The 24,028-nt window shown below is 52.8% G+C and overlaps 7 protein-coding genes across 7 annotated transcripts; 4 read left to right on the top strand and 3 right to left on the bottom strand.

Annotated features, from left to right (window-relative positions):
- Positions 1–1,055: 1,055 nt before the first annotated feature.
- On the top strand, positions 1,056–2,776 carry NEUTE1DRAFT_132452 (uncharacterized protein; the record flags this gene model as incomplete). Its single annotated transcript, XM_009856883.1, has 3 exons — positions 1,056–2,120; positions 2,206–2,556; positions 2,696–2,776. The coding sequence occupies 3 exons, from the start codon at positions 1,056–1,058 to the stop codon at positions 2,774–2,776; spliced, it is 1,497 nt and encodes a 498-aa protein (XP_009855185.1).
- A 256-nt stretch (positions 2,777–3,032) lies between these two features.
- NEUTE1DRAFT_125228 (uncharacterized protein) lies at positions 3,033–4,069 on the bottom strand (the record flags this gene model as incomplete). The annotated part of the gene is made up of 1 exon (XM_009856882.1): positions 3,033–4,069. The coding sequence occupies one exon, from the start codon at positions 4,067–4,069 to the stop codon at positions 3,224–3,226; it is 846 nt and encodes a 281-aa protein (XP_009855184.1).
- Positions 4,070–6,277: 2,208 nt separating this feature from the next.
- On the top strand, positions 6,278–8,017 carry NEUTE1DRAFT_70359 (uncharacterized protein; the record flags this gene model as incomplete). Its single annotated transcript, XM_009856881.1, has 3 exons — positions 6,278–6,352; positions 6,428–6,639; positions 6,711–8,017. The coding sequence occupies 3 exons, from the start codon at positions 6,278–6,280 to the stop codon at positions 7,831–7,833; spliced, it is 1,410 nt and encodes a 469-aa protein (XP_009855183.1).
- A 734-nt stretch (positions 8,018–8,751) lies between these two features.
- NEUTE1DRAFT_70355 (uncharacterized protein) lies at positions 8,752–13,610 on the bottom strand (the record flags this gene model as incomplete). Its single annotated transcript, XM_009856880.1, has 4 exons — positions 8,752–9,683; positions 9,738–10,232; positions 10,287–12,151; positions 13,495–13,610. 3 exons carry the CDS (start codon positions 12,013–12,015, stop codon positions 9,070–9,072), a joined length of 2,838 nt encoding a protein of 945 aa, XP_009855182.1.
- Positions 13,611–16,751: 3,141 nt separating this feature from the next.
- NEUTE1DRAFT_149291 (uncharacterized protein) lies at positions 16,752–17,635 on the bottom strand (the record flags this gene model as incomplete). Its single annotated transcript, XM_009856879.1, has 3 exons — positions 16,752–16,856; positions 17,044–17,562; positions 17,621–17,635. 3 exons carry the CDS (start codon positions 17,633–17,635, stop codon positions 16,752–16,754), a joined length of 639 nt encoding a protein of 212 aa, XP_009855181.1.
- A 449-nt stretch (positions 17,636–18,084) lies between these two features.
- On the top strand, positions 18,085–19,484 carry NEUTE1DRAFT_132447 (uncharacterized protein; the record flags this gene model as incomplete). Its single annotated transcript, XM_009856878.1, has 3 exons — positions 18,085–18,132; positions 18,269–18,341; positions 18,413–19,484. The coding sequence occupies 3 exons, from the start codon at positions 18,085–18,087 to the stop codon at positions 19,348–19,350; spliced, it is 1,059 nt and encodes a 352-aa protein (XP_009855180.1).
- A 2,217-nt stretch (positions 19,485–21,701) lies between these two features.
- Positions 21,702–23,678, top strand: NEUTE1DRAFT_89026 (uncharacterized protein; the record flags this gene model as incomplete). Its single annotated transcript, XM_009856877.1, has 3 exons — positions 21,702–22,300; positions 22,359–22,799; positions 22,879–23,678. The coding sequence occupies 3 exons, from the start codon at positions 21,769–21,771 to the stop codon at positions 23,676–23,678; spliced, it is 1,773 nt and encodes a 590-aa protein (XP_009855179.1).
- Between the last annotated feature and the right edge of the window lie 350 nt (positions 23,679–24,028).

Genomic DNA, 24,028 nt, shown 5'->3' with positions numbered 1-24,028 from the left:
GGACAAGAAAACGAAGAGATTAACGAAAGACGAGAAGTCGGTACTAGCGGGAGTCGAATAGTCCGGACGAGAGTGGTACCGAGAAGGATTGATGACAACCGAAGGGACGAAAGACAAGTAACGAAAGGATGCCGGCCCTATCAGATCAAGTGTCCTAACGAAGCGCTAGCTTTGGTAATGGTGCCTGTCTGTCTGTTGGTGAGTGAGTGGAACGTTGACGGTGGAAGGTGTGGAATCGTGGGGGAGGAAATGTCCGGGCATGCTACCGTGGCCTCTCGGTTGGTGGCCTGGTGGCAAATCACCTCTAACATACGAGGCGAGCTAAGGTAGAGATGAATGTTTCGAGATTGATGTGCTCTAGAACTGAAGCATACCTACAATCTCAAAATATGAACGACCGAAAGGCTCAACCTCTTCGGTTCTCTAGGTAAGGAATGAGGAAAAAGAGATGTCGGGTCTGATTACTAACGAGGGAGTGACTTGCGGGTGCCTGTCTTCCACCCGCGCCGCCTTCCGTCTGAGTGTTGTCCACAAGCTGCCTGTTTGGTCTCTTCTGTGGAAACAGCCGCTGTGGGGAAGGGACGGCCGGCCGATAACCTCTTATCGCACCAGGGGACAGCTTTCCAGGTTGACGCAGGAACTGTGCACGTGCTGTGCTAGTGCGTCATTGGCATGGACCCAGGGGCAGATCGCTAAACTTGACAGCTGTCCCGTCGCTCCACAGAGCTCGGCACCTGTTGCCGACCTGTCAGCTTTCACTCCTCCCAGTGGAAGCTTCAATCACTAACAAGGGGATTGATTCGCATCAACTCCACCAAAGTAAACAATTGACTGGAGCAAAGTCACCAGCTACACTACAATATTCAAGGCTTCAAAGAAGTCCCTTTTCACGTCATGATACCCGGGCCTCACCACTATTGATCCAATTATTTCCATTCTCTGATAATCTTCACACGCACAATTATTTACATTGCGCATCATACCAACCAAGACGCGTTTGTTTCTGCAACAACACTGCTCACCACCAAAAAGTGGGTCCCTCCACGAACCTCACCATGTCCTCACCAACACCTTTATCGACGACACCCTCACCACTCGACGCCGAGATCGAATCTCTCAAAGCCAAAGTCACAACCCTCAAATCCCACCTCCGCATCCAAACCTCCACCCTCATCTCCTCTCCTTCTGTCTCTTCCCTTCTCTCCAACCCGCCTTCCTCCTCGCACCTCAAACCAAAGGGCCTCACCCCAACCATCCTCAAATCCCTCCGCCACCACGCCTCTCTCCAAAAGGCGCACAACCAACAATCCCTCTACCGGACTTGCGCCACCATCACCACCTTCCGCGTGCAAGATCCGGACCCGAACGCGGTAGACGGCGGAGCCGTACTCGGGTTAAGGATAGAAGTCTTTGCGCGCGGGAGGTTCATGAGGCCCTATTATGTTTTGATGAATCGACCTTGGTCGGATGGGACGAAAAATGGGAAGGGGAATAGCAGCAGTAACAGCAGCAGCAGCAGCAGCAAAGAGAAGGAGAAGAGCAGGAGCAGCAGAAAGGCAACCACCAGCGGCGGGAGGTACGCAAACTGGTTACGAGTCCACAGACATACCGTTCCCCCTTGTATTCCCATTTCAGGATTAGTAGCGCGATATTTACCGACACCGCCATCATCACGACCTGACAAAGAAGAAGAAGAAGAAGAACAAGGTGGTGTGAGGGAACAAAACCTTGTCAAGTTCGCTAGAAGCTTAAGAAGGGAGTTGGTACGGTATCATCATCGTCTGGCAACCATTACGGACCTACGGAGGGCTATCCTGGCGCAAGACCAAACCGAGCAACAAGAAGAAAAGGGCCCAAACAAAATACAAGACGTCATCCCCGCCGATGCCGAAGCGAAACAAATCACTGTCGAATGGGCAGATGGTCAGACGGGACGGTTGGTGATGGGTGATGATGGGGAGATTGTACAAGTTGTTGCGTTGAATGGTGGTGGTGCTGGTGGTGGTGGAGGGCAAGGGAATGGAAATGGAAGTGGGAGGGATAGAGAGGTGGTTAGGGAGTTGGTAGGGAGTGCGAAAAGGGTGGAGGATGTTGTTAGGCGGTTGGGGTCGGGGACGAAGGTTTGATGGGCGTGTAGAAGTGCCTGGGTGAGGAGAGTTAGGTTAGTTTGATACCCTGAATGAACAATTACTACGTTTCAAGAAGGAAAGGAGAAATGCGATGAGTAAGGCAGACAGTAGCCAGGTGCGCTTACCTCTTTTCATCTCCACCCAAAACTCCTGTGACCACTTCATGCACTCACTCCAGTCATTCTCGGCTTCAGTTTCGGGGGCACCAGCACTCGAACTCACCTTGGATCTTCCCCTACGCCAGTCCAAGGTACATCAATCATGCCGTCACTCAGTCCACCACATGCCTTGTACGCCTAGTCTTCTTCAAGGCTTTAAGAACGTTGCGACATACCCGTCTGCTCTTCAGAGTCCTGAGATGGGTGGGGAAAGGCACGGCCCGGTGGTGGAAGGGGACACAGCGTTGCAAGTGCAACAAACTTCATTGGTGAGTAAAGGGGGGGTGAGGGTACTTGAATGGATGAGCCAGATGATAGGTGTGCATTGGTAAGACAAGGCCATGGTTTGAAGGCGGGTATCCATTTTATCCTAGCACAACGTGAGGATATCTGCTGTGTTCTTGTCAGGTCGATCGTGGTTTGGTGACTGATCAGCGTTCCTGGGGTTTGGAAGATGTGGGTGGTCTGGACTGGTGTGGTGTAGTGTAGTTAGATTTCAACGGGCGTACATCTTTCGGGTCTAGGGTAAGGGCTGGAGCTGTTCTTGCATTCATTTACTGGAATGGTAACCTAAAGATTCGCAGTCTACAACAAGCTGGTAATGTATTATTGCACACTTGATCATCTGAGACGATACTATGCGAGTATGTGATAAACTAAAAGTGTAACCCCATTAGAGGCCATAAGGCAAACAAAGTTATCGATCATTAGAAGTAGCTCCCCACAATACCCAACGGTCTCTCATCTCTGCAAGTAACCCAAGTAGTCCCAGTCGCCGAATTGAACCAATAATAAGAAGAAATTCGATCTAAAGTCCTTTCCAACTCTCTCACCGCCTTTAACTACCTTCCGATTCAAAAACGTTTTGATCCATTACTTTTCATTATTCTCCTTTTCTTCCCATGGTCGCTGTCATGACCGCATGAAACCTGCCACCTAAAGAAGGGCAATAAGGGCAGCAAGAACGGCCAAGGCACCACCAGCATGATGGGCGCGCTCAATCGATGCGCCGGCAGTGACGACAGGACCAGGGCTGGTGGTAGCGGTCGGGGGTGCGCCGCCGCCGCCGCCGCCAGAGCTGGAGCCAGAACCGGTGGGCTCAGTGGCAGACGGGCCGGAATTGTGAGGTGGCGGCGGAGCAGCGGAGCTGGCTGGGTTGCTAGGCGAGGGTGGAGTGGAGGCAGGAGGAGCTGGAGGAGCTCCGGTACTGGCGGGTGGATGCGGTGGAGGAGGAGGCGAAGGAGATCCGGATGACGCGGGAGGTGCGGGAGGAGCACCAGATGAAGCGGGAGGTGCCGGGGGAGCACCAGACGATGCAGGAGGAGCAGAAGGAGCACCTGATGAGGCCGGGGGTGAAGGTGGCGGCGGAGGAGGTGCCGGGGGACCACCAGACGATGCAGGAGGAACCGAAGACTGCGGTGGAGGAGGAGGAGAGCCGGAAGAAGCTGGAGGAGGCGGTGGTGGCGGAGATCCGGAGCTTACAGGGCAGACAGTGGTGCTGACCGGAATGGTGACGGTGGTGACCACGGTGCTATGGGCCGGGCATAAGGTAACAGCAGGCGGACAGCTGGTAATAGTATGAACTGCCGTGGTGTAGACGGTGCTTGTTGTCCACTGTCCCCCGTCGCCCTTATCGGGTCCACCGGTAGCAGTAGTGGTAGGGGCCGTGGTCGGAGCATAGCTGACGGTACCAGCACTCCATGAGTCAAAGATCGAAGAGACGTCACCGTAGTGAGCCGACACCGAGGCGGCGCAGGCGAGAGCAAAGGTGGCAGTCTTCATCCTCCTTGTTCCGGCTATGGATGGTAGAGATGCCTTAAGGAACGGTCTTGGTAGGGGAAGAGTGAGTGAGTGACTTGAACGAGTGAATGATGGAGTTGGTGATACCGAGTGATGGCTCCGAGTTCCAGATATGGGAAGGAAGGGGCCTTTTAAAGTTACCGTGGGTGGTCTCTGCATCCCGGACCCGCCTCCTTCTTGTGAAATGTCAGAGAAACATGGCAAGGCAGCACAAAGAATGTTCGGCTATATACGTTCGCCAGCCGCTTGGAACATCCCATAACGGCGGCCAGAGACCAAGCGGACTGAAGTCACAAGGGGAACCTGGACACGGACGACAACTGACGGAACACAAAAAGGCGCCGCGTTACTGCGTACATTGACAGTAGATGAACGGGGTCAGTCTGGGCGGCTAAACAGGAAACGGTATAGACCGAGTGTCTCGCAATCATATAAACTGTCTGCGGCGCATCAAGAGAGACATTGACAAACTAAAGGTGGTGTGCCTGAAGATACTTGGAAACAGCTCTCGGGTTACGCATAGCTCAGGACCAGAACACCGGCGAACGGACGCAGCCTGGATGTTCATGAGGCGTTCCCCTGATCCACCCGAATTCAACTGGGGATTATTCCTGTTCTCTGCGCAAGGTCAGTGATTTTTCGGTGACAGTTCCAAACGGGGAAGAGTTCTGCCGTGGCCATGTTCGAATCAGATACGAAGGCCCAACTAGGCCCCCTTGGAAGTATAACCTCAACTGTCCAGTGAACAGGCGCAGCCATCCGCTGCAGTGTCTCTTCCCCTGCATTTTTTCTGCATTTTCTTGGTGTTCAGCCATGTGCCGGCAGTCAGCACGTTCCCGCACGCACTAAGGCAAGCCATGTTTGTTCTGTATGCACATCACTTTATGTGGGGGAAGCAAAGGTGAGGGGAAAACAGTCTAGATGCTGGCTGATAGATGGAATCTTGAAGTCTCCAGAAGTGGTTAATCTGAGATGGCCCTGTTTGGTATAGACCAGGCACAGCTCTCAAGGCCCAAACCTTTGCTGATGTTGTCATGTATCCAAGCGGGAAACATCGTATATGCGGCAGATCGTATCCGGTAGATACTTGGATGCAAGGGGTTGCCCCGGTGAGGAGCCCCAGTGGAAATGAGGTTTCTGAGTAGATATTGATGAGCAGAGGTGAACAAGAGCAAGTGGCAACAGTGACGTTTACACAAACACCAAGCCCAAACGACAACGAGAAAGAAGAAGAAGGGAAGACCTTGGGAGGAGAAGAGACAACAGATGGGTTTGGGCAGTAATATGGGTTAGATATAGATGGCGTAGGGGCACAATTCTGTCTTGGCCATCTTGAGTGGGATACACGGTGGTTCGACGTTGAAACATGGCGCTGAGCACAAGTCCATTTTGGGAAGGGAATAGAAGACAGCGAAGTTGTGGTGGTGATTGGGTTGACTCAGGTCGGTCACGGTGGTTCAGACTTGGATGTTTTGCAGGCGAGACAGTTGCAGTGAGTTGATGAGATGCAGCTTGTTTGCGGGGGAAGACTCGCTCGATGTTGTTGCATGTTGCCGATGCTGCTTGTCGGTGCCACTGTGGCTGTAGCTCATTTGTGGCTTTATCTTATCGTCTTCAATTGGATCGATGCGCTGCCTGCCGGAAGCTTGGTTCCATCCAAACAACTTACATACATTGCCCCCGGCATCAAGGTACATAAGTACCCAATTGGGGTCCATCAAATGTTCGGAGCTCCATGTTCCAGAACGAACTTGTCATTCGACTTGATTGAGCTCTCGAATGTTTGGTCTGGGACAGCTTTCGATTTCGTGGTTTTTGCAATTCTGTTCAAAATACTCTAGCTTGCTTCTCTTCTTCCGTGTCCAATACAGCTTCTTTTCTTCCAGGTATTTGATACATGACAATCAACGCGCAAGTTGTGAAACGTAAACAAACCCTCGTCCTCTCTCCTTCCAGACGGAGTCCCGGCACCTGTAGTGGACCTCCAACTTCCCAGGATCCCCAGGAGTCTTCTGGGCGTTTCAAGCAGCGTGACGTCGCTTCAACCTTCCACCAGCTCCGATTTCACCATCTCCCGACTTTCTCAACTTTGAACCTCCAAATCTCCGGTCTCGAAATCTGAACAATTCTGAAAACTCGAGGTCTCACTGATTCACAATCAGCAATAAGAAAGGAAGCTTCAGCGCAGGGATGACGACGCCTGTCGAACCTGCCACCCGCAAGAGGGTGTTGAAAGTCATCTTCATTTCTTTGTTACTCGACTTGGTACGTACTGCTTGAGACCATCCATAACATCGCGAAAGCTCAAGAACCAAAAGAGATTGACTAGATGACAAACAGATATCATTTACCTTCATCCTTCCATTATTCCCCAAACTCCTCGAATTCTACCGCAACGTCGAAGCTCCCCTCGACCCTTCAGCCCCACCATCCAAGACCCTTCTCTCCAGTGTCTTGGGCTACCTGAACGCTTACAAGGCTTCCTTTGCGCGACCAATTGACTCGCGATATGACATTGTTCTGCTCGGAGGTGCCTTGGGGAGTCTCTTTTCGTATGTGACCACCAGCAAAATGCCCAACTCCCGTCAATTCAGACTTCTCGCTAACGATAACGTTCTCCCAGTCTCCTCCAAGCCATCGCCTCCCCCATAATCGGCCACTTCTCCGATCGCTATGGCCGCCGCACCGCCCTCCTCCTCAGCATGACGGGCAACATTCTTTCGGTGCTCCTTTGGGTCATGGCCACCGACTTCCGCACCTTCCTCGCCTCGCGCATCGTCGGCGGTCTCTCCGAGGGCAACGTCCAGCTGGCCACGGCCATCGCAACCGACATCTCGGACCCTTCCAAGCGCGGCTCGACCATGGCCCTCATCGGCGCTTGCTTCTCCATCGCCTTCACTTTCGGCCCTGCGCTGGGCGCCTGGCTGAGCTCCTTCAGCACCGTGGCCGCCAACCCCTTCGCGACAGCCGCCGGCGTCTCTCTGACTCTGATCGTCGTCGAGACTCTATACCTCTATTTCTGCCTGCCCGAGACATTGCCGGCGCTGACTCAAAAGACTGAGTCCACCGGCACTCAAGTCAGCAGCACCAAATCCGAAGAGAAGAAACCAGCAACCGCCCCAACCACCAAACCTACCGCAGTCCAGCGCACAAACTCCCACTTCCTCCTCAACTTCACCCACTTCTCCTTCCTCCTCTTCTTCTCCGGCATGGAATTCTCCCTCCCCTTCATGACCTACGACCTCTTTGCCTACGATTCCGCCAAGAACGGTCGTCTCCTCGGTTTTGTCGGTCTCATTGCCTCCCTCCTCCAAGGCGGCGTCACGCGTCGCCTGCCCCCTCTGCTGTCTGTGAGGATCGGCGTCATCGCTTGTCTCTTGGCTTTCATCATGCTGGGCCGTATCACGTCCGTTCTTGGCCTCTACGGGGCAGCTGCCCTGCTCGCTACCACCTCGGCGACGGTGGTCACGGGTCTGAATGCCCTCAGCAGCTTTGAGTCGCACGAGGGCGAGCGCGGTGGAAAGTTGGGCATGTTGAGGAGCTGGGGACAGCTGGGTAGGGGACTGGGGCCGGTGTTGTTTACGAGTATTTATTGGTGGGCCGGGAGGGAGGTTGCCTATGGAATTGGCGCGTTGGGCATGTCGTGGGTAGCGTTGTTGGTTATGTATGCACTTAAGACGCCGCCGGGGTCGGAGAGAGTGAGGAAGGAGAGTCAAGTAGCGGAGCAGGAGAAGAAGGAGTTGTAGATTTGAATGTTTTTTTTCCTTTTGTAGTATAGAGTTTGAATAGGATGGGGGAGGGTCAAAAGGATGCACATAAAATGTCCAGAATTGGGATACATAAGTTTGGATACTGTATGATTACTGAACAGTTTTGTGTTGTTGTATCAATGTTGAGCATCGTCTATGAAGCATAACTTTCACTTTATTTCTAACACCTGACGTTTTCAATGTCATGAATGTCTTTTCTATATCGTGTAATCATTTTTTTACCCGTGTTGACACAAGGACTCTCGTCGACGATCCAACACATGGACACATGGACACATCCTATCCATCCGTGAACCATTCTCATAGGATAGGAGACCGAAAGCGTACCAATTACACACGCACATGTTGGCAAGCGAACAGATAATTGTTCACCAAATACCATTAGGCTAATCTCAAAGAAAAGGCTATAAGGAGAAATAGGATAACCCAAAATGATATAGACAAAAAAGTAAAAGAGCAAAAGAGTTATAGCCGCCAGCCAGACTCGAACTGGCAGTCTTCAGATTAGAAGTCTGACGAATTACCATTTCTCTATGACGGCCTTTTTTTTTGTTTGTTCTTGTTGATAGAACTGGTCATTTCATGGGCCTATAAGGTCCAATGTGTGGTGCCCTACATGCTGGGGGGAGGCGTAGGTCCCATGGGACGGGATGAAAGACGTGGGAGCGAGCAGCTTGGCGGGCTGGATAATGGAAGGTGCGGTTCGTTGTGAACGGCACAAGCAGGAGCTGAAAGGGGGGGGGTTTGCTTGGTAAACTCATAGTCAAAAAATACTGTCCTCCTCCCCCACATATCCAACATGGTAAGGGGGGACAGTATTTTTTGACTATGACTGATGACGATTCAAGGTTGATGGCAGGAAGTGAAACAATAGAGTGAAAATGGTTTAAGCTTGGTTACTATGTTTACATATTTTAATGCTTTCAAGGTGTGCTATGACTATCGTCGCCTATATCTCATTCATTTTACAGTAGACGCCCCTAGAAACAGCCTACTGCTGCTATGGGTGCGGACTCTTTGTTTTCTTTCCTTAGTATATTCCGTTCAGTGTGGTGTTTGTTACTCTCCGGACAATTCCACCAGTTACTTGCTCCGTCAGACACGTACTCTGGGTAGTACCCAACCCCTTTTCTAGACCACATCCGCTTGTGTCCCGAACACCAGCTGTATATCTCCTTGTTTTCTTTCATAATTTGGCGGATGACCCAAAATTTAGTCAACCCTAATGATAACCTTCCACCCCAACGCCCCCGCCTCACGGATCGCACAAGCCAAACATCCCCTCCGTCTTCGACTTATCAGGGCATTCCAACCCTTCTCCGCGCAAAACGCTCTGACGAGAATCTCCATATCCGAGCCAAATTGGCGTCTCCGTGTCTCTGAATGCATCTTCTTCGACGCACTCTCCATATTTACTCCTCCTCCTTCTCCACCTTCCTTGACCCCGTCAAGCGTAGTCGGACTAGCACACTCGGCTTCCGGAGCGGTGATGGGAGAAGAATCGGGGGAGGGGTGATTATTATAATTGATATTATTAGTACTGTTGTTGGTGCTGCTCCTTCTGGGCGTGGGGAATGAATAGCTCCCCTTTCTGCTAACAGCCGGGGATAAGGGTATTTCGTGTTCTTGCGGCAACGCCTGGAAGCCGGTGATGCAGTCAATCACCAAGAACTTGGCTGCGCTCTTGGCGGAAGGAGGCGTGAGACTAGGTCGGTGAGCAGCGGACGAGTAGTCATCTAGTAACGCCTCGAGAGAGAAGTCTTTCTTCGCCATTAACTCTGATAGATGCAGAGCGGTGTATGTATATGATTTGTGAAGTGGGTGGCCTGCAGACGTGTTAGTAACGACGAAGAGATTGGAATGAAAAGGATTTAGCATACCGACGACGCTTACGGCCTTACCAGCAGCGCCACGCCCGGATAGGTCCACTTGCTGGATAGTAGGGCTGGATGGTGACCTGAGAATCTTGACATGGGAAGAAGGGGCACATGGGTGAGCAGTCACAAAGTTGACATCCTTTGCTAATGAATAGGTATGTTGGTGGGTCTTGTAGGTGTCCAGGTCCGTCACGGTGAAAGAGATCTCAGCAGGGTATGTGCGAATCTGCGCCGGGCGACTGAGCTCCGAAAAGGGGGTAGCCGCGTTGTCTTCAGCTGGAGTGGTTTGGACCGAATCAGCTGGTGCCCATAGTTTCAGAGCATCCAGTTCGATCAGGAGGGTGGGTGGTGTCTTGTCCCGATAAACGTTTTCGAATGGGATGATAAAGTCAGCCGGGAGAACTGACGAGGGGTCCGCGTCTCCCAAGACGTTCGAGTCTTTCTCAACTGCCATCTTTGCCCAAATGCGAGCCTTCTGGTTGATCCCAAGAGCGTCCTCTGCGAGGGCTGTCAGTTTGCGGCCAGTAAACGGTCGAGAAAGTCATCACTCACCTGCAGGTTCCTCAACTTCAACATTGACCCAGCCATCTCCAAGTCCTTGCGGAGTGATATCGCTGGAGATCCAACCCATACACTCGGCAGAACCCTTACCGGCCGCAAGGACACGGCCGACGATACAAGACGTGCTCCAGAAACTCTTGCCCGAATACACGAAACCACCGCAGAGGTTAGCCATGGTTCCGAGCCTGGCCATAGCTTCTGGGTCGTTTTCCAACAGCGTGGCCATCAAAAAGTGACAGATGCCATCACCAGGTAGCATCAGGCCAGACACATAGCTCTTTGACAGCCAACCTGCCGAGTGCAACGCAGCAGATATCATCCTGCGCCTCGAAGGTTCCCGCTTTGGGGCTGCTGGCCTGTGCGAATCATGTCCAGGAAAAGTAAAGTAGGAGGACAAATGGCTTTCTGCTTTGCTCAAGGGGCTGGCAAGCGGGGTGTTGAGCTGAGTTCCTTCAGTGGCTGCCCGGCAGTTCTCGGAAATCTTGGAACCATAAACGGCAATGTCTGGCCAGCGCAACATGGTCGCAAAATGCCGCAGACCATGGACCTGGCGCTCGACATGCCGTCCTCTAATGGCATATACGGGGCCATGATGGTCTTTGTGATGGTGAATGCCATGATCGCGGGCAATGGACATACGCTTCGTCAGAGTTGCCAACCAGCCTATTGGCTTTTCTTGTTCTGGACTAGGCGGGTCTGTCTTGACTATTTCAATATTCTCCAGCCATGCTCGGGCCAGGTGCAACGACCATTTGACAGTCGTGTTGGCGTCTTTCTCGAACTTGTGGATCTCAGCCGGGTTAATGCTCTCGATGCCAAGTTCGTCGCCCTCCGTAATAGCGTCGAGCCGTACGAGAAGCTCACAAGCGAGTAGGATTTGAAGGAGAAGCCAATATCTCTCCTCGGTAACTTCACTCACTGAGTCAGCCGTCTTGATTGATGCGCCGTCATCGACTTGGTCTTCGTCAGGGGTGCCCCAGAGCAACTGTCCAAGTCGGATTCTCCATTCAACGAGTGAGAAGTCGATCCAAACGTTGGGAGCAGCGAGGACCTTGACCAAAGCAGCAATTTGCACCGAGAGGCTGTAGGGATCTCTATGGTCGATCACCTTGGTTGGGGGGTGAAGGATATGGAGGAACAACTCGTTGTATAGTTCGCTCGAGAGTCGAAGCTGGTGCGGGTGCTGCTCACTGTAGCGCTTGCCGTTCTTGATCAGCTGTTCGAAAATCAAGGTTTCGTCCATATGGCGGAGGCGATCCCTGGAGGTGAGCATTCTTTGCCGTGCCTCAACGATGGCATGAGGCCTGGACGCGAGGCTCTCGAATCCCCATTGATCCTCCTTCAGCGCATCGGCGACATTGAGTTCCAAAGCCGCTTGGAAACCCATGCTCCCCTTTTCAAGTCCGCCCATGCTCAGCATGCTGGGCCGCTCGCGACAGCGGGGATAGAAATGCGCACAACGTTTCTTCTCCGAGGCCCGTTGCGCCGTGGACCTATCTGGCTGGACATCACGGGTGATGTGCGGCCATGCTGAGGCACAGGTCCAAGCGCGATCCTCGATCTGGGTGTGGTCGGTCAAGTCCCGAATTCCGAGCTCCTCGTCCCATGGGAACGCGACTGACGGATGCGGAGCGCCAGTATAGTGGCCTTCGGCTCGGTCAAAGTACTGAGGAGCTCCCGAGAAGAGCTTCTCTATGTCGGAGTCGGACAGGGTAGCCATGATGCGGGCAAGTCTCAATACCGGTCTTGTTGGACGGTCTAGCCTCCATTCACTGCCAGGTGGAGGCGGCGATGGGAGCGGTTTGTTAGCATCTAGGGGCGAGCGTGGTGATAATGGCGTTTGCGCCACTGGTGACCTTGGCGTAGAGATCTCTGGGGCTGGTATTCGAACTGTTGAAGATGGCGGTGATTGAAGTAGTGTTGGTGGTGATCGGAGTGTTGGTGGAGGAGGAGTCTAAGTTGATAGAACAGGAGTGGTCAGTCTGGCGTTGTTTCTTCAATTGCATAGGATGGTAGTAGGTGTAGCTCAGTGTATCACAATATCATTCAACATGAAGCAAGGAAAGACAGCAGCAGAAAAGAAACGGTCTGTTGTCTGTGGGAGGAGGTTGGGCATGAAACGAGAGATTGACAGAGCAAGATCCCCCCCTCTCATCGTGTAAGTTGAGTGGTGTTCTCGTCGTACGATTGGCCCCCTGTAAATGCAGATGCATAGTGCCACAATGAGAGTGGTGCAGAGGGATCCGCGTTACAGAGGATCACGCGAGCAGTCTCGGCCGACCCGCCGCGGACCACTCAAATAGCGCCCGCTGTTCCCCAGACGACGGGGATTGAGGGGACTACACTTGGGTAGGTTCCTGCTCTTGGAGAGAGTTGAGGTGCGGCTTCGCTGTGTAAATGGGCTTCTTTTTTTTTTTTTGGAGAAAGATGGGGAAACCCGGGGAGGGGAAGGGGAGATGACGACACTTGCCCGTCTTCACCAACAAGGGAACAGAGCACAAGGAACGCAACTGAACCGAACGGTCTGTGTACCTACTAAGTACCGCTACCAATTCCTGTGAGACCTCGCTCTTGTGCTTCTTGGGGGGTAGTGCGCCCACTGCAGTCTTCATGCGAAGGGTCTGAAGCTTCAGGTGAAAATGCAAACTTCTTCAAGATTGCACTTTTACTTCCTTTGCATCACCTCGTGGACAGACTGCATCACTAACAGCGGAGGTTTGGTGGTCGACAAACTGACCCATTGATTGGACGAGAGAGGGTAGTAGGAAGTCGAAATTATGAGGGAATCAGGATGAAAATCACCTACTTGGATGCACCACAACTGAAAGAGAAAAAGACGTGTGAATGAGAATCCGCACTTGACTGAATAATTGTGGAAATTGAAGGGGGGATGAGGAAAAGGTAGTAGGTAGTGGGTAGGTATGTAATGTATAGAATAATGAGGGGAAGTTGAGGTGTTGCAGTGGTGGTTCTACTTACAGCTTCTCGAATGGTTCCCATGCCATGTCTTTCCCCTCTCGGTTCCCCTCTCTGGTCTGCTGCTGCTGCTGCTGCTCCTTCCCGGCCGCTCATATACTCCCGCCGCCTTTGAGAGATCGGGATTGGAGGCTGTGATGCAGCTCTTCCCCGCGGAAGTGGAAGTTTGGGACTAGTGATTGCTTCCTGGTGAGGGGTTGATGCGCCCGAGGAAGGAGACGACGTGTTGTTGTTGCTGTTGTTGCTGTTGTTGGAGGACGAGGAAGGTGGCAGCTTCCCGGTTAATCTACTGCGGATGTCCTGCAGAAAGATGTCTCGTCTCGACCCGCGTCTCTCCTTCTTCTTCTTCTCATTCGTCCCCGTCGGCATAGAGGTACTTCCCGGTCCATTGTTGTCATTTCCGTCAATCGAATTTCGTTGCGAACTCTCGTTGCTGCTAAAGGTGATGTTGCTGGCGTTGTTGTTGATGTTGTTGTTTGTTTTATCGCTGTTGTTGGATGTCAACCCCAGGCCAAGCCCCCCGGATCGCCCGCCGCCTCCATGTCCCCCTCCCCTTCCTGCCCCCCATCCCAATCCTTCAGCTGCAACCACAGCATCCCCTGTCCCCCCAAAGACACCTTCGGTAATGGTGATAACGGTGGCGTCTGCCGGCTTGGCGCATTCTGTGTTCCGCCTCCGGGGCGTCCGTCTCAATATCGAAAAAGACGGCATCTTTTCGGCACGGGAGGAGTGGCGTACGCGGGATGATATGCGCCGCCTCGATCTGCGGCCGCAGCGCTCTCATTGAACGAGGAAGAATGCGAGCCGAACTGGGAGCAGCGCGTCCACCTCTTGATGAGGTCCACGGCAGTTGCGTGTGTATTCTACACTAACGGGTTTCGTTGTGGTGTCCACCGAGGAGTGTGATACGGCTATAAACTTGCCGGGTCCGGCTTTTGCTGTGTGAAGTGCCGCGGCGGGGCCAACACCTTGACGTCGGCTGTTAGAGACTCGAGGGGCCTCAACACTATTCGTTAATATCAGATGCCTGGTGGGTTTCGCTGATCAGTTAAAGCATGCAGAGACAGCACAGCAACAAAAGAAAAAAAATCGAAAAAAAATGGACTGTGACAGGAACCTATAGAGGTGAAAAAAGGAAAAAGATGGACTAGGCCGTCGATGATCCGTTGGTCCTAGCGAGTTGGTCTAACGAACTAGGTCTACGAAATATGTACTGAGGACTGGACAGGAGCACTGAGAAGGACACCCAGACTAAACTCGGGCACAAACTTCATGGTTGTCTCAGGATATCCAAGGTACGTCCGTTATATTATCGGTGACGGCAGTCAGTCACCAGTCCTTCCCGGTTCCTGTTAGAGCTCTTGTAATCCTGAGGGTGGAGGGATGGATGGGGAACCGGAATCCGGACTGACAGCCCTCAACCAAGCCAATGATACGAGAAATAATAGGGACCCCATTTCCATTGTAAACATTAACAGGGACAGGTCATTATATGAAGAAACCAGCACCACAGTCTGCCACCACCCTGGGAGCCTCACAACTTTGCCGTCACCTACCTGTGCTTGGACCGGAAGGAGACGCTGCGCCAGCCATTACCTGCCCTCCACAGCCAGTCACAGGCCAAGAGCCATACGGATGTGCCCGGCTGGCTTGTTTCGAATCCATGGAGTTCGTAGCCTGTAATCTTGCCTCCTGGGAATAAATCACCGTGGTACAGGTGAACCTCTATCCATCTGAAATTGCTTTCATTGAGTTCGGCCATGGTTGAACTTGGAACTTGGGATTACGCCCGCTTCGATCTGCCCGTTCGGAGAGGCGCAGTGACTGGAATGGGGGGCATGGGGCATGGGGCATTTGGGGGGGGGGGGAAACCCGAACGGCCCTAGAACAAGTGGGCGAACCGACGGGAAGTTTTCCCTCTAGGGTACCTACTCCACGCTGTTTGGGGTGTAGAACAATCCACGCATCAAGCGACTAGGTAAAAAGGGTTGCTTCAGAGACGGGAGCACCCTCGAACTCCTGCACCCCAAACTCAGATGTACCGGTTTTGGCTACGGCCCGTTCAATGTCAGGCCCGAATCGATCAAGTGAAACCCAGAGAGGGATGGGGGGAAGAGAAGGTTCTTTGGTCGTCCATTCATACGTGCAAGGGATGTCGTCGTCGTCGGCGATCCCAAGCGAGATCCAGGGGCTTTTGTCCAGCAATAACATGCTCGCAGCAGGGGACTTGCCTACAACCCGGACTACACGTGTGTCTCCAGCGCACCTCACCTCTAACGGTTGTTCCGCAAATGCAGTCATAGCAATAAAACATCGGCGCCGCAGTCTCCCGGGCTGACAAGGACCTCCTTTTTCTTGCCATACCTTTAGCTGAACGGTAGGTACCTATGTACACTACTACATACTCTAGGTATGTATTCACGATAGTCTTTGCTAGAGCTTGGTTACATATGCCGAAAACGGCGAATTTGTTGAGAAATAAACCCTCCATCGTCGAAAAGGCTTACCAGGATCATTCTGAAACACAGGTGCCCACTACACACAGATGCCCACCGGACCAATCGCCCAATACCACAGTGGTGCAGCTGAGTACAGTGGAGGCCCTTTTTGTGCCAATATATCACGGCGTTTTGCCGCGCTTGCCATGGACAATGACTTTGACAATCTTATGTGTGTTGTGCGCGCGACTCGATTTGAAAACACTACCCAAGGGGTGAGTGGAACGGGCATTTCATCATTAAGGTCAACGGATGGGTGTTAAAAGCGGTTTCGGCGTGTAAATTGTTGCGCAGAAAATGATCAAACTGCGACTTGCCGCCGCTCGTCGTTGTTGTGCAACTCAACTAACTTTCTCAGCCGCCTTTGAAGAACAATGTAATCTCATCGGCGGAAAAGGGGGGAAAGGCGGAGGGTATCAAATCATGTCAAAACCAGTTCGTTTGTTCAGGATTCGCGCCATCCATTTGCCCAATCGTCAATCATCATCATCCAGCCCTCCTCTCCCACCCTTCTCTCTCTTTTCAACCTTGACGAGCACCCAATGGTAACAGTCCTCTCTGCTATAGGAAACAGATCTACCAGAGCCTTATATGCTCCATGCCATTCATGTGACTACCCATGTCGAAACAATCCGAGCACGCGTTCCCGTCAAAAAGGGAGGGATGGGAACTGTAACATTTGCCTTATGTCGTCTCGATCGGGAAACTGTCGCCCGGTCGTGCCGTGCCATGCTTCATAAGAGGAGCGACGTATCCTTCCTTTCGATGGAACGCATCAAGGTTCGAAGTATCAGATTTATGAAATCGAACTGATCCATCCTACCATCCCAATCCTATCCTTGGCGTGGCTCATCACCGCTACCACTACCACCACCACCACCAACTTCATCATCACCAGATTGAGCTCAGGGACGATGTCAAGCTTCAGCTCTTGCAGCGTTGCGCCGTCCCTTTTTGAATAGCACTCGATATGTTCCGTGCCTCATGCTGGAGGAGTATCGTGAAAAACGACTAGCAGGTATTTCGCATCGGGCACGATTACCAATTCCTGCTTTTTCGTCCGTAGTCTTAGGAGTTTGAGTTCATCCTGTTGCAGTGCAGCGCAGCGCAATGCGTTGTCGTTAGTTTCAGCCTTTTATTTTCGTGAACCTGAGGTTGCACAACCAGTTTCGATATTTTTTTCTCACTGAGAGTTCAAGAAGCTCCGAGTAGGGGGCTGTGGGTAAGGGGAAGGGAAACAAGGGGGGAAAAGAAAAGGCCCTGCGAGAACTCACCTCCTCATCCAATTCTTGCACAAACTCGCCCGCATTCGACACAAAACTCCACACCATCGCCGCGAGCTCTACCACGTTCTGATCATAGGCGCTCACTGCACTGCCGCTGCTGCCGCTGCTTGAGTTCCCCGCGCCCGTGCCCGCCGCACCTGCCCCAGCCCCCGGTACCTCCCCATCCGTGCCCGTCCCCGTAGATACTGTTGCCGGTGCAGCAACTGCCTCCTCCCCTGTCGTAGTCACCGCCGTGCCGGGAGCCGGAGCCGGATCGGTAGTAGTCGTATCAGTAGCGGTGCCAGGAGGAAATGAAGGTGACAGTGGGCCTTGCTGGTCTGTAAGCAATTGCTGCTCGGACTGTTCTGGTTGCTGTGGTTGGGACTTGGCTTTTCGGATTGAAGAGATTTGACCGCTGGTTTTGAGGATGGCGCCGGAAGCGCGGTCAAGGACGATGGCACCCTTTACGCCGGGCTTTTTGGAGAGACGGCCTAGGGTCTCTTCGAGGTGGGCGGAGGCAGAGGGTGACTGGGGAAATGTTAGTGAGTGTGTTTAAGAAGGGTGAGGGGGAGTGGGGGAAACTGACTGTTGGGTCTGACATTGGGAATTGATCTGTGAATTGGAGAATTAAGTGTTTAACTGATGTGTTCGGCTCGCGCCAATTCAAATGGTTGATTTCTGTCTAGGAGAATGTGAAAGAGCTTCAATGAGCTAAGTAGGAATCGATGAGCCGTGAGAGAGCTCCCTTGCTCGTTCGGTGAGCTCCAGAAGCGACGAACGAACGAACAGCAACAGCGAGCGGCCACTTGCTGTCCAGCAAGGTACCCATGCTGTTACCCCTGGCCGACAGCTGTCAAAAGTCTTGGCAGTCTGGGGGTTTTGCCGCGTTACACCGCTAAATTTTCCAAACTCACCTCGTTCCTTCACTCCGCGCTTCACCAAAGATACACTTACAAAGGGCCAAGGTGAGTGCTGCCATATCAATTGTTGATAAGAAGAGACTGTACGTCTAACTGCTGCTCAGACCGTTATCTATCAAACACCGCCAAGATGGGTTCTAGCAACAAGAAAAAGAAGGAGAAGAAGAAGGACTTCAACGTATGTCATTTTTTATTCATTCACCCGATAAGCTTTCTTCGGGGGAGAAACTGCTGCTGGTGTTGCGGCCCCTGGCTTTATCAGATGTGATGCCCCCTTATCGGCGACTTTCACTAACACATATGAACTACGACAGAAAGCCAAGTTGAAGGTCGGCAAGGCCAAAGCCAAAGCAGCCAACTTTACCGATACGAGCTTCAAGTCCAAATGTTTGTCTCTCACTCACTCATATTCATCCCTCTTGAAAGCCAAACTCACTCACTAACACCTCCCCTCCCAGCCATCGTCGTGAACCAACACACCCTCGCCGCCCTCGATGGCGTTGACCTCGTCGGCCTCTTCAAGCAACACCTCAACCAAGCCATCAACTCCAAATCCGACAAGCTTCGCCAAGAAGCCCTGGTCCAACTAACCAAGGACCTCTCTTCCAAGCCCATCTTCAACCCGGTCGGCGTGCCCAACCTGCTCACCAAGCTATTGCCCTTAATCACCGATTCTGTCGCCAACGTGCGCACCAACTTCCTCAAGCTCCTGCGCGCCCTCCCGCCCTCCGACGTCGCGCCCCATGTCGAGAAGATCCTCATGTACATCCGGGGTGGCATGACCCACCTGTCGACCGAAATCCGCTCCGACACGCTTTCTGTACTCGACTGGCTCATCGAAGTCTGTCCTGATGAAACCGTCTCCTGCCCGGGCGGCTGGCTCAAGACAATGAATTCGTTCTCGTCCATGTTGGGTTGGAACCCATCTGTAGCATCCACCTTGTCGGTCAAGGGCTGGACGTCAGCCACCAAAACCAGTCTGAACAAGGTCTCCAAGAAGAACGGCGAAGCCCAAGCGAAGCAGATCACCACCCTTGCCAAGTTCTTGGAAGCTGGGTTCAGACCGGAGACGCCGTTGCCGTATGATGAGCAGCGGTATTGGGATAGTATCTACAGGATGCCGACGACGCCGAATCCGTTTGCTTATTTGAATTTGTGGGGCGCGCAGAGGGATGAGGATGGCGAGATGTATCCGGATCGGATCTCGAGGCAGCAGGTGTTTGAGCGGAAGTGGAGGGCTGCGATCAAGACGGGCGTAATGGGCGCGAAGCAGGAAGGCGGTGTGATTGGTAGGGCTGCGTCGGTGCTGGACAAGGTATTGAGGACGGCGGAGGAAGGGGGAAAGAAGGTGGTGGAGGAGCCAAAAATTGAGGAGGTGGAGGAGGTAAAGGCCTAAGTGATGGTAGGGGCATGGCATGTATGGGTGTGGTTCACGACGGTCTTCTTCAGCTAATGATCCTGGGAAAGGATAGGGTCCATTGTTGTTTCGTTACAGGTTCTCTCGGTTTATAGGTTTATGATTCCCTCTTGTTCTTTGTTGGCGTAGCCATTCCGTCGTTTCTTGGGTTCGTTTCCTTGTGTCTGTGATCTTGTAGATACTTTGGAGTGGCTCTGCATTCCTCTACTGCGGTTCTTTTTGTAGTACAATCTATGTCCATGTTACCGCCATATGAAAGTGTCAACTCGAACTTCCATACTTGTACAAGCGATCTAGTCTCTTGTGTGCTTGCTCTTCTTCTACTACAATAGCTTGCTATTGCAAAGGTGTAATCTAGCGTCCTTCAGTGCCTGTTCCTGTGCCAACGGATGTCTTTTTGGCTCCCTGGTCACTCGGGAGTAAGACAGAAGGGGTATCTGGTTCGACTTTGAAATGTAGACGAAAAGTATTCGTCCTGTCCGGTGCGCTCGTCTGTTCGCCTGCTCGCCCGTTCGTGTCGTCCAGTTTTGTTCTTTTCGTTCTCTGGGTTGTCCGTTCATCGCGACCATTTATTCGGACCACCAACAAGTTATGCTGAGATTGGTTTTCTTCAATGCGCTACCCGTTGAGCATGCAGTTAACTGGCGTCACAGGTTTCGAGGGCGTTAGTGATGGCTACTTTGCTTACTCACTGATATTCTTTTGTCTAGATCCCGCTGGCTGACCCCTTCCCGTGTAGTATTCCGAGGCCTCGTTTGCTGCACCGTCTTTATCTGTTACGAAGTCGTGGTCCCCTTTTGTATGACCGTCTGTGGAAGAGTCTTATGGTTGTTGATCGCTGTCCGCATAGAACTGGGAACCAGGTCGCGTTATCGTAGCCAAAGCGGCAGAGGCATCGAATCATGACGGAGAGAAAGGGACAGATGGGACACTCCGATGCTACGAAAAAGCGTACATCTAGAATTCCAAAACAGCCTCTACACTCTGAATAGGTAGTCCTTTGTTACAAGATGCATGACTAGTCAAAGGGTTCCCTGCCTTCCTTGGTACATTATCAAGGTGTGTTTGACTGCCTCGTGGTCCTGACTCTGTGCTTTGGTCCATATCTCCCAACCGCATTAAAGGCAGACTTTATTGAGTGGTTATCCTGCTGATAGCAGCACGGTCGTCCATTCCAGCTGGATACCGCCTTTGTGTCGGCCTTTGGCAGATGGGCCCACTGGGCAGTTGTTGGAAGATCGAGTGGCAACGCGAGCGAGTCTGTCCGCCTCGCCAAGCTCGTAATCAGATCAAGTGGTGGTGTGGCTGACAATACTAGGTACATGGAGGAGGCGGTTCAATACCTCTAAGTAATACTGTAGCTGGTGGCAGATGCTCTGGAGTCCCGACAGCCAGAAGACGAAAGAAAGGCGAGTGTATGCAGGAGTAAGTCCAGATAAGTCCTCCAGTTGATCTTTGTATTATTCAAGGGAATAATCCATATGTCAAGACCGAATACTTGTAAACAAAAAGAATCCAATTCCACAAACACTGCAGTCCCCATTGTCGTTACTGACCCAAATGGCCTCCGGTACGTTGATCGTTTGATTCCAGCCCAGCGTAGAGGTACCCAGTAGCTCCGTCTCGTCACTTCCCTTTGACCGCGCCACACATGGCCCCATCATCAGAACCCTTTTCGTGACTGAAAGACCACCGCCTAAACTCGTCATGCCGGTGGCAGGCAGCTGCTACCCGTTGACTCAACTTTCAATCTGCCGTCACGCTTCCACTTTGTTCCATCCCCAACAGCTCGTACCCGACACCGCCTCAGCTGCCAGGCAAGAAGTCCTCCCGGCCATACCTTCCCTCTTCATACATCCCCTTCACAGGGCTGGAGTTGCCTCTGCCCCGCTACCCTCTCCGCAGCTGCTCCTTCCTCCGTTTGAAACTTAAAGTTCAGTTGCCTTGTTGACGTAACAAATACTCCCCGTCTCGCACACAAAGCTTGGGTGGTTTGTGCGTTCTCTGATATTTAAGTCAGAACATTTCGACCCTTCTCTTCTTCTCCTCTCCCACTTCTTCCTCTCCCTCTCACCCACCACACCCACCCGCAGGACTCGTCAACACGTCGACGTGCTGCGCGCCGTATCTTGCTCTCGCCGCGAATAGCTTCCGTCGTCTCGTAACAAGTAAGTCTCTCCTCTTTCTTTGTCTCTATCTCGTCATCTCTCCTCTTCGGCGACATCATCTTCACTTTGAACGCGCCGTACCTCCATGGGTCGCGTCACCTCGCCGTCTCTCAGTTCCACCTGAGCCCACGGAAGCACTTGATTCCTTTCAAGACTTCATTTCACTATCGCTTAACATTTAGCTGGTCGCCTCTCTAACTCATCCATCGCTTACAGCCACTCTCGCGTCATGGCTGACCACGGTTGGGGTGCTGCCCCCGCTGTCACCGAGGCTGAGGCCGGTCCTTGGGGCACTGCGGATCTTAAGTCGGCTCTCTCCGATACTAACGGCCACAGCGGCCCTGCTCCCGTCGAGCAGGCCGTCCCTCCCAAGCTCGAGGGTTGGGTTGAGGCGACGCCCTACCACTACGACGAGTTTGCCAATCGGGAGACCGAGTGGGATGGCCAGGCCCGCATTTATGAGTGGGATGGCGAAGAGGGTGACATTGGCCCTGAGCTCCCGGAGTTGGAGGTCCAACTCTTTGGCCCCGTCGAGGAGCGCGGCCGCAGGGGAATCGACTTCTCCGCCATCGCTGAGCTCCAGCTGGTCCAAGAGGGACCTACTCGAGTCGAGCCTATCGACTCTTTCAGAGCTGCTGGCCTGCACCCGGCCATGCTCCGCAACGTCGAGCTTGCGGGCTATGATCTGCCGACCCCTATCCAACGTTACTGTGTCCCCGCGATTAGCCAGGGCCATGATGTCATTGCCATTGCGCAGACTGGTGAGTTCATCTTCAGATGCCCCTGTGATGAGCATCCTTGACACTGACAAATCTCTAGGTTCTGGCAAGACAGCGGCTTATATGATCCCCATCATCAACAAGCTGATGGGCAAGGCAAAGAAGTTGGCGGCCCCTCGTCCCAACCCTGTCACCTATCAGTCCGGAATCGACCAGCCCTGCAGAGCTGAGCCTTTGGTTGTCGTCGTCTGCCCCAGCCGTGAGCTGGCGGTTCAGATCTTCAACGAGGCCAGAAAGTTCTGCTATCGCTCCATGCTGCGCCCTTGCGTCATCTACGGCGGCGGCCCAATGAGGGAGCAGATGGAGCAGATTGCGAAAGGCTGCGACATTCTCGTCGCATCTCCTGGTCGTCTTATCGACTTTATGGATCGCCCGGACATCCTGTCGTTGCGCCGTGTCCGCTACATGGTGATTGACGAGGCAGATGAGATGCTTCATGACGACTGGAAGGACGAGCTCGACCAGATTCTCTCTGGTGGTGGTAAGTTAACTCTGCACAGCATCTTCCTGCTTCCCCAAACTGTTTGGTGAGCTCAGGCTAATACTTTTTCCCTCCACAGACCAGGAAGAGGGTAATATCAAGTATATGCTCTTCTCGGCCACTTTCCCTAAGGCTGCTCGTGACCTTGCCACGACCCACTTGGCCGACAATCATGTGCGCCTTCGCGTTGGACGCGCTGGAAGCACCCACTCCAACATCAAGCAGGATGTCATTTGGGTCGAACCCTATTTGAAGAAGCAGGCCTGTCTTGATCTGCTCAACACGGTGCCTCCCGGTCGCACCATTATCTTTGTCAATAACAAGCGCGCTGCTGACGAACTCGATGACTTTCTGTTCAACAAGGGAGTCCCCTGTGTCAGTATGCACAGCGACAGAACTCAGAGGGAGCGCGAGGCTGCCATGCGCGCCTTCCGTGCCGGAAGATCACCTGTGCTGATCACTACCGCCGTCACTGCTCGCGGTATCGATGTGCGCAACGTTCTGCATGTCATTAACTTCGACCTCCCCTCCACCATGTATGGTGGTATTGAGGAGTATGTTCACCGCATTGGTCGTACCGGTCGTATCGGCCATAGAGGTCTTGCCACTTCCTTCTACACTGAGCGTGACGAGGATATCGCTTCTGTTCTCACTCGCACCCTCCTCGAGACCGGCCAGGAAATTCCGGACTTCCTCCAGCAGTACATTCCCGAGGACACAGAGAATCTTCACTTCGAGGCCGATTCCGACTTTGAGGAGGAGGTTGGCGGCGGCGATGATGCTAATGGTGACGATGCTGGTGACGGCTGGGGTGGTGGTGGTGACGCCGATGATGCGGGCGACAATGCCGGCGGCGATGGTTGGGGTGCTGGTAACTAATGCCGGCAATACCTCTGTGCCTGTTGCCAATGACTGGTGATGGCAGCACAAGACAGAGCACAATCTGACGGAGGCGTTTGAGGTTTGTTTCCGGATTGGGCTCCCACAAGTTCGTGGTGATTCTTGTGGTTCGTCAGGTATTTCTCCGACTAGCAGCAGGTTGATGGGTCTTTTGCAACGGCGTCTAGGTGTTGAAGGGAGGCTATATTGGAAGGATACCCTTTGGACCATGGCGATATCGTGCAAGGTTATCGGATTTAGGGGCGAGGTATTGGATCTCCATTGGTATCATGGATGCTTGGAGTCCTGAGAGCTAGTCCATAATGGGTGATAGTTAAGACCTTGACGAT

Source organism: Neurospora tetrasperma (assembly GCF_000213175.1).
Source record: "Neurospora tetrasperma FGSC 2508 unplaced genomic scaffold NEUTE1scaffold_81, whole genome shotgun sequence".
NCBI classification, from domain to species: domain Eukaryota; kingdom Fungi; phylum Ascomycota; class Sordariomycetes; order Sordariales; family Sordariaceae; genus Neurospora; species Neurospora tetrasperma.
Note: the sequence above shows the minus strand (reverse complement) of the source record. Positions and strands in the feature narration are given on the sequence as shown.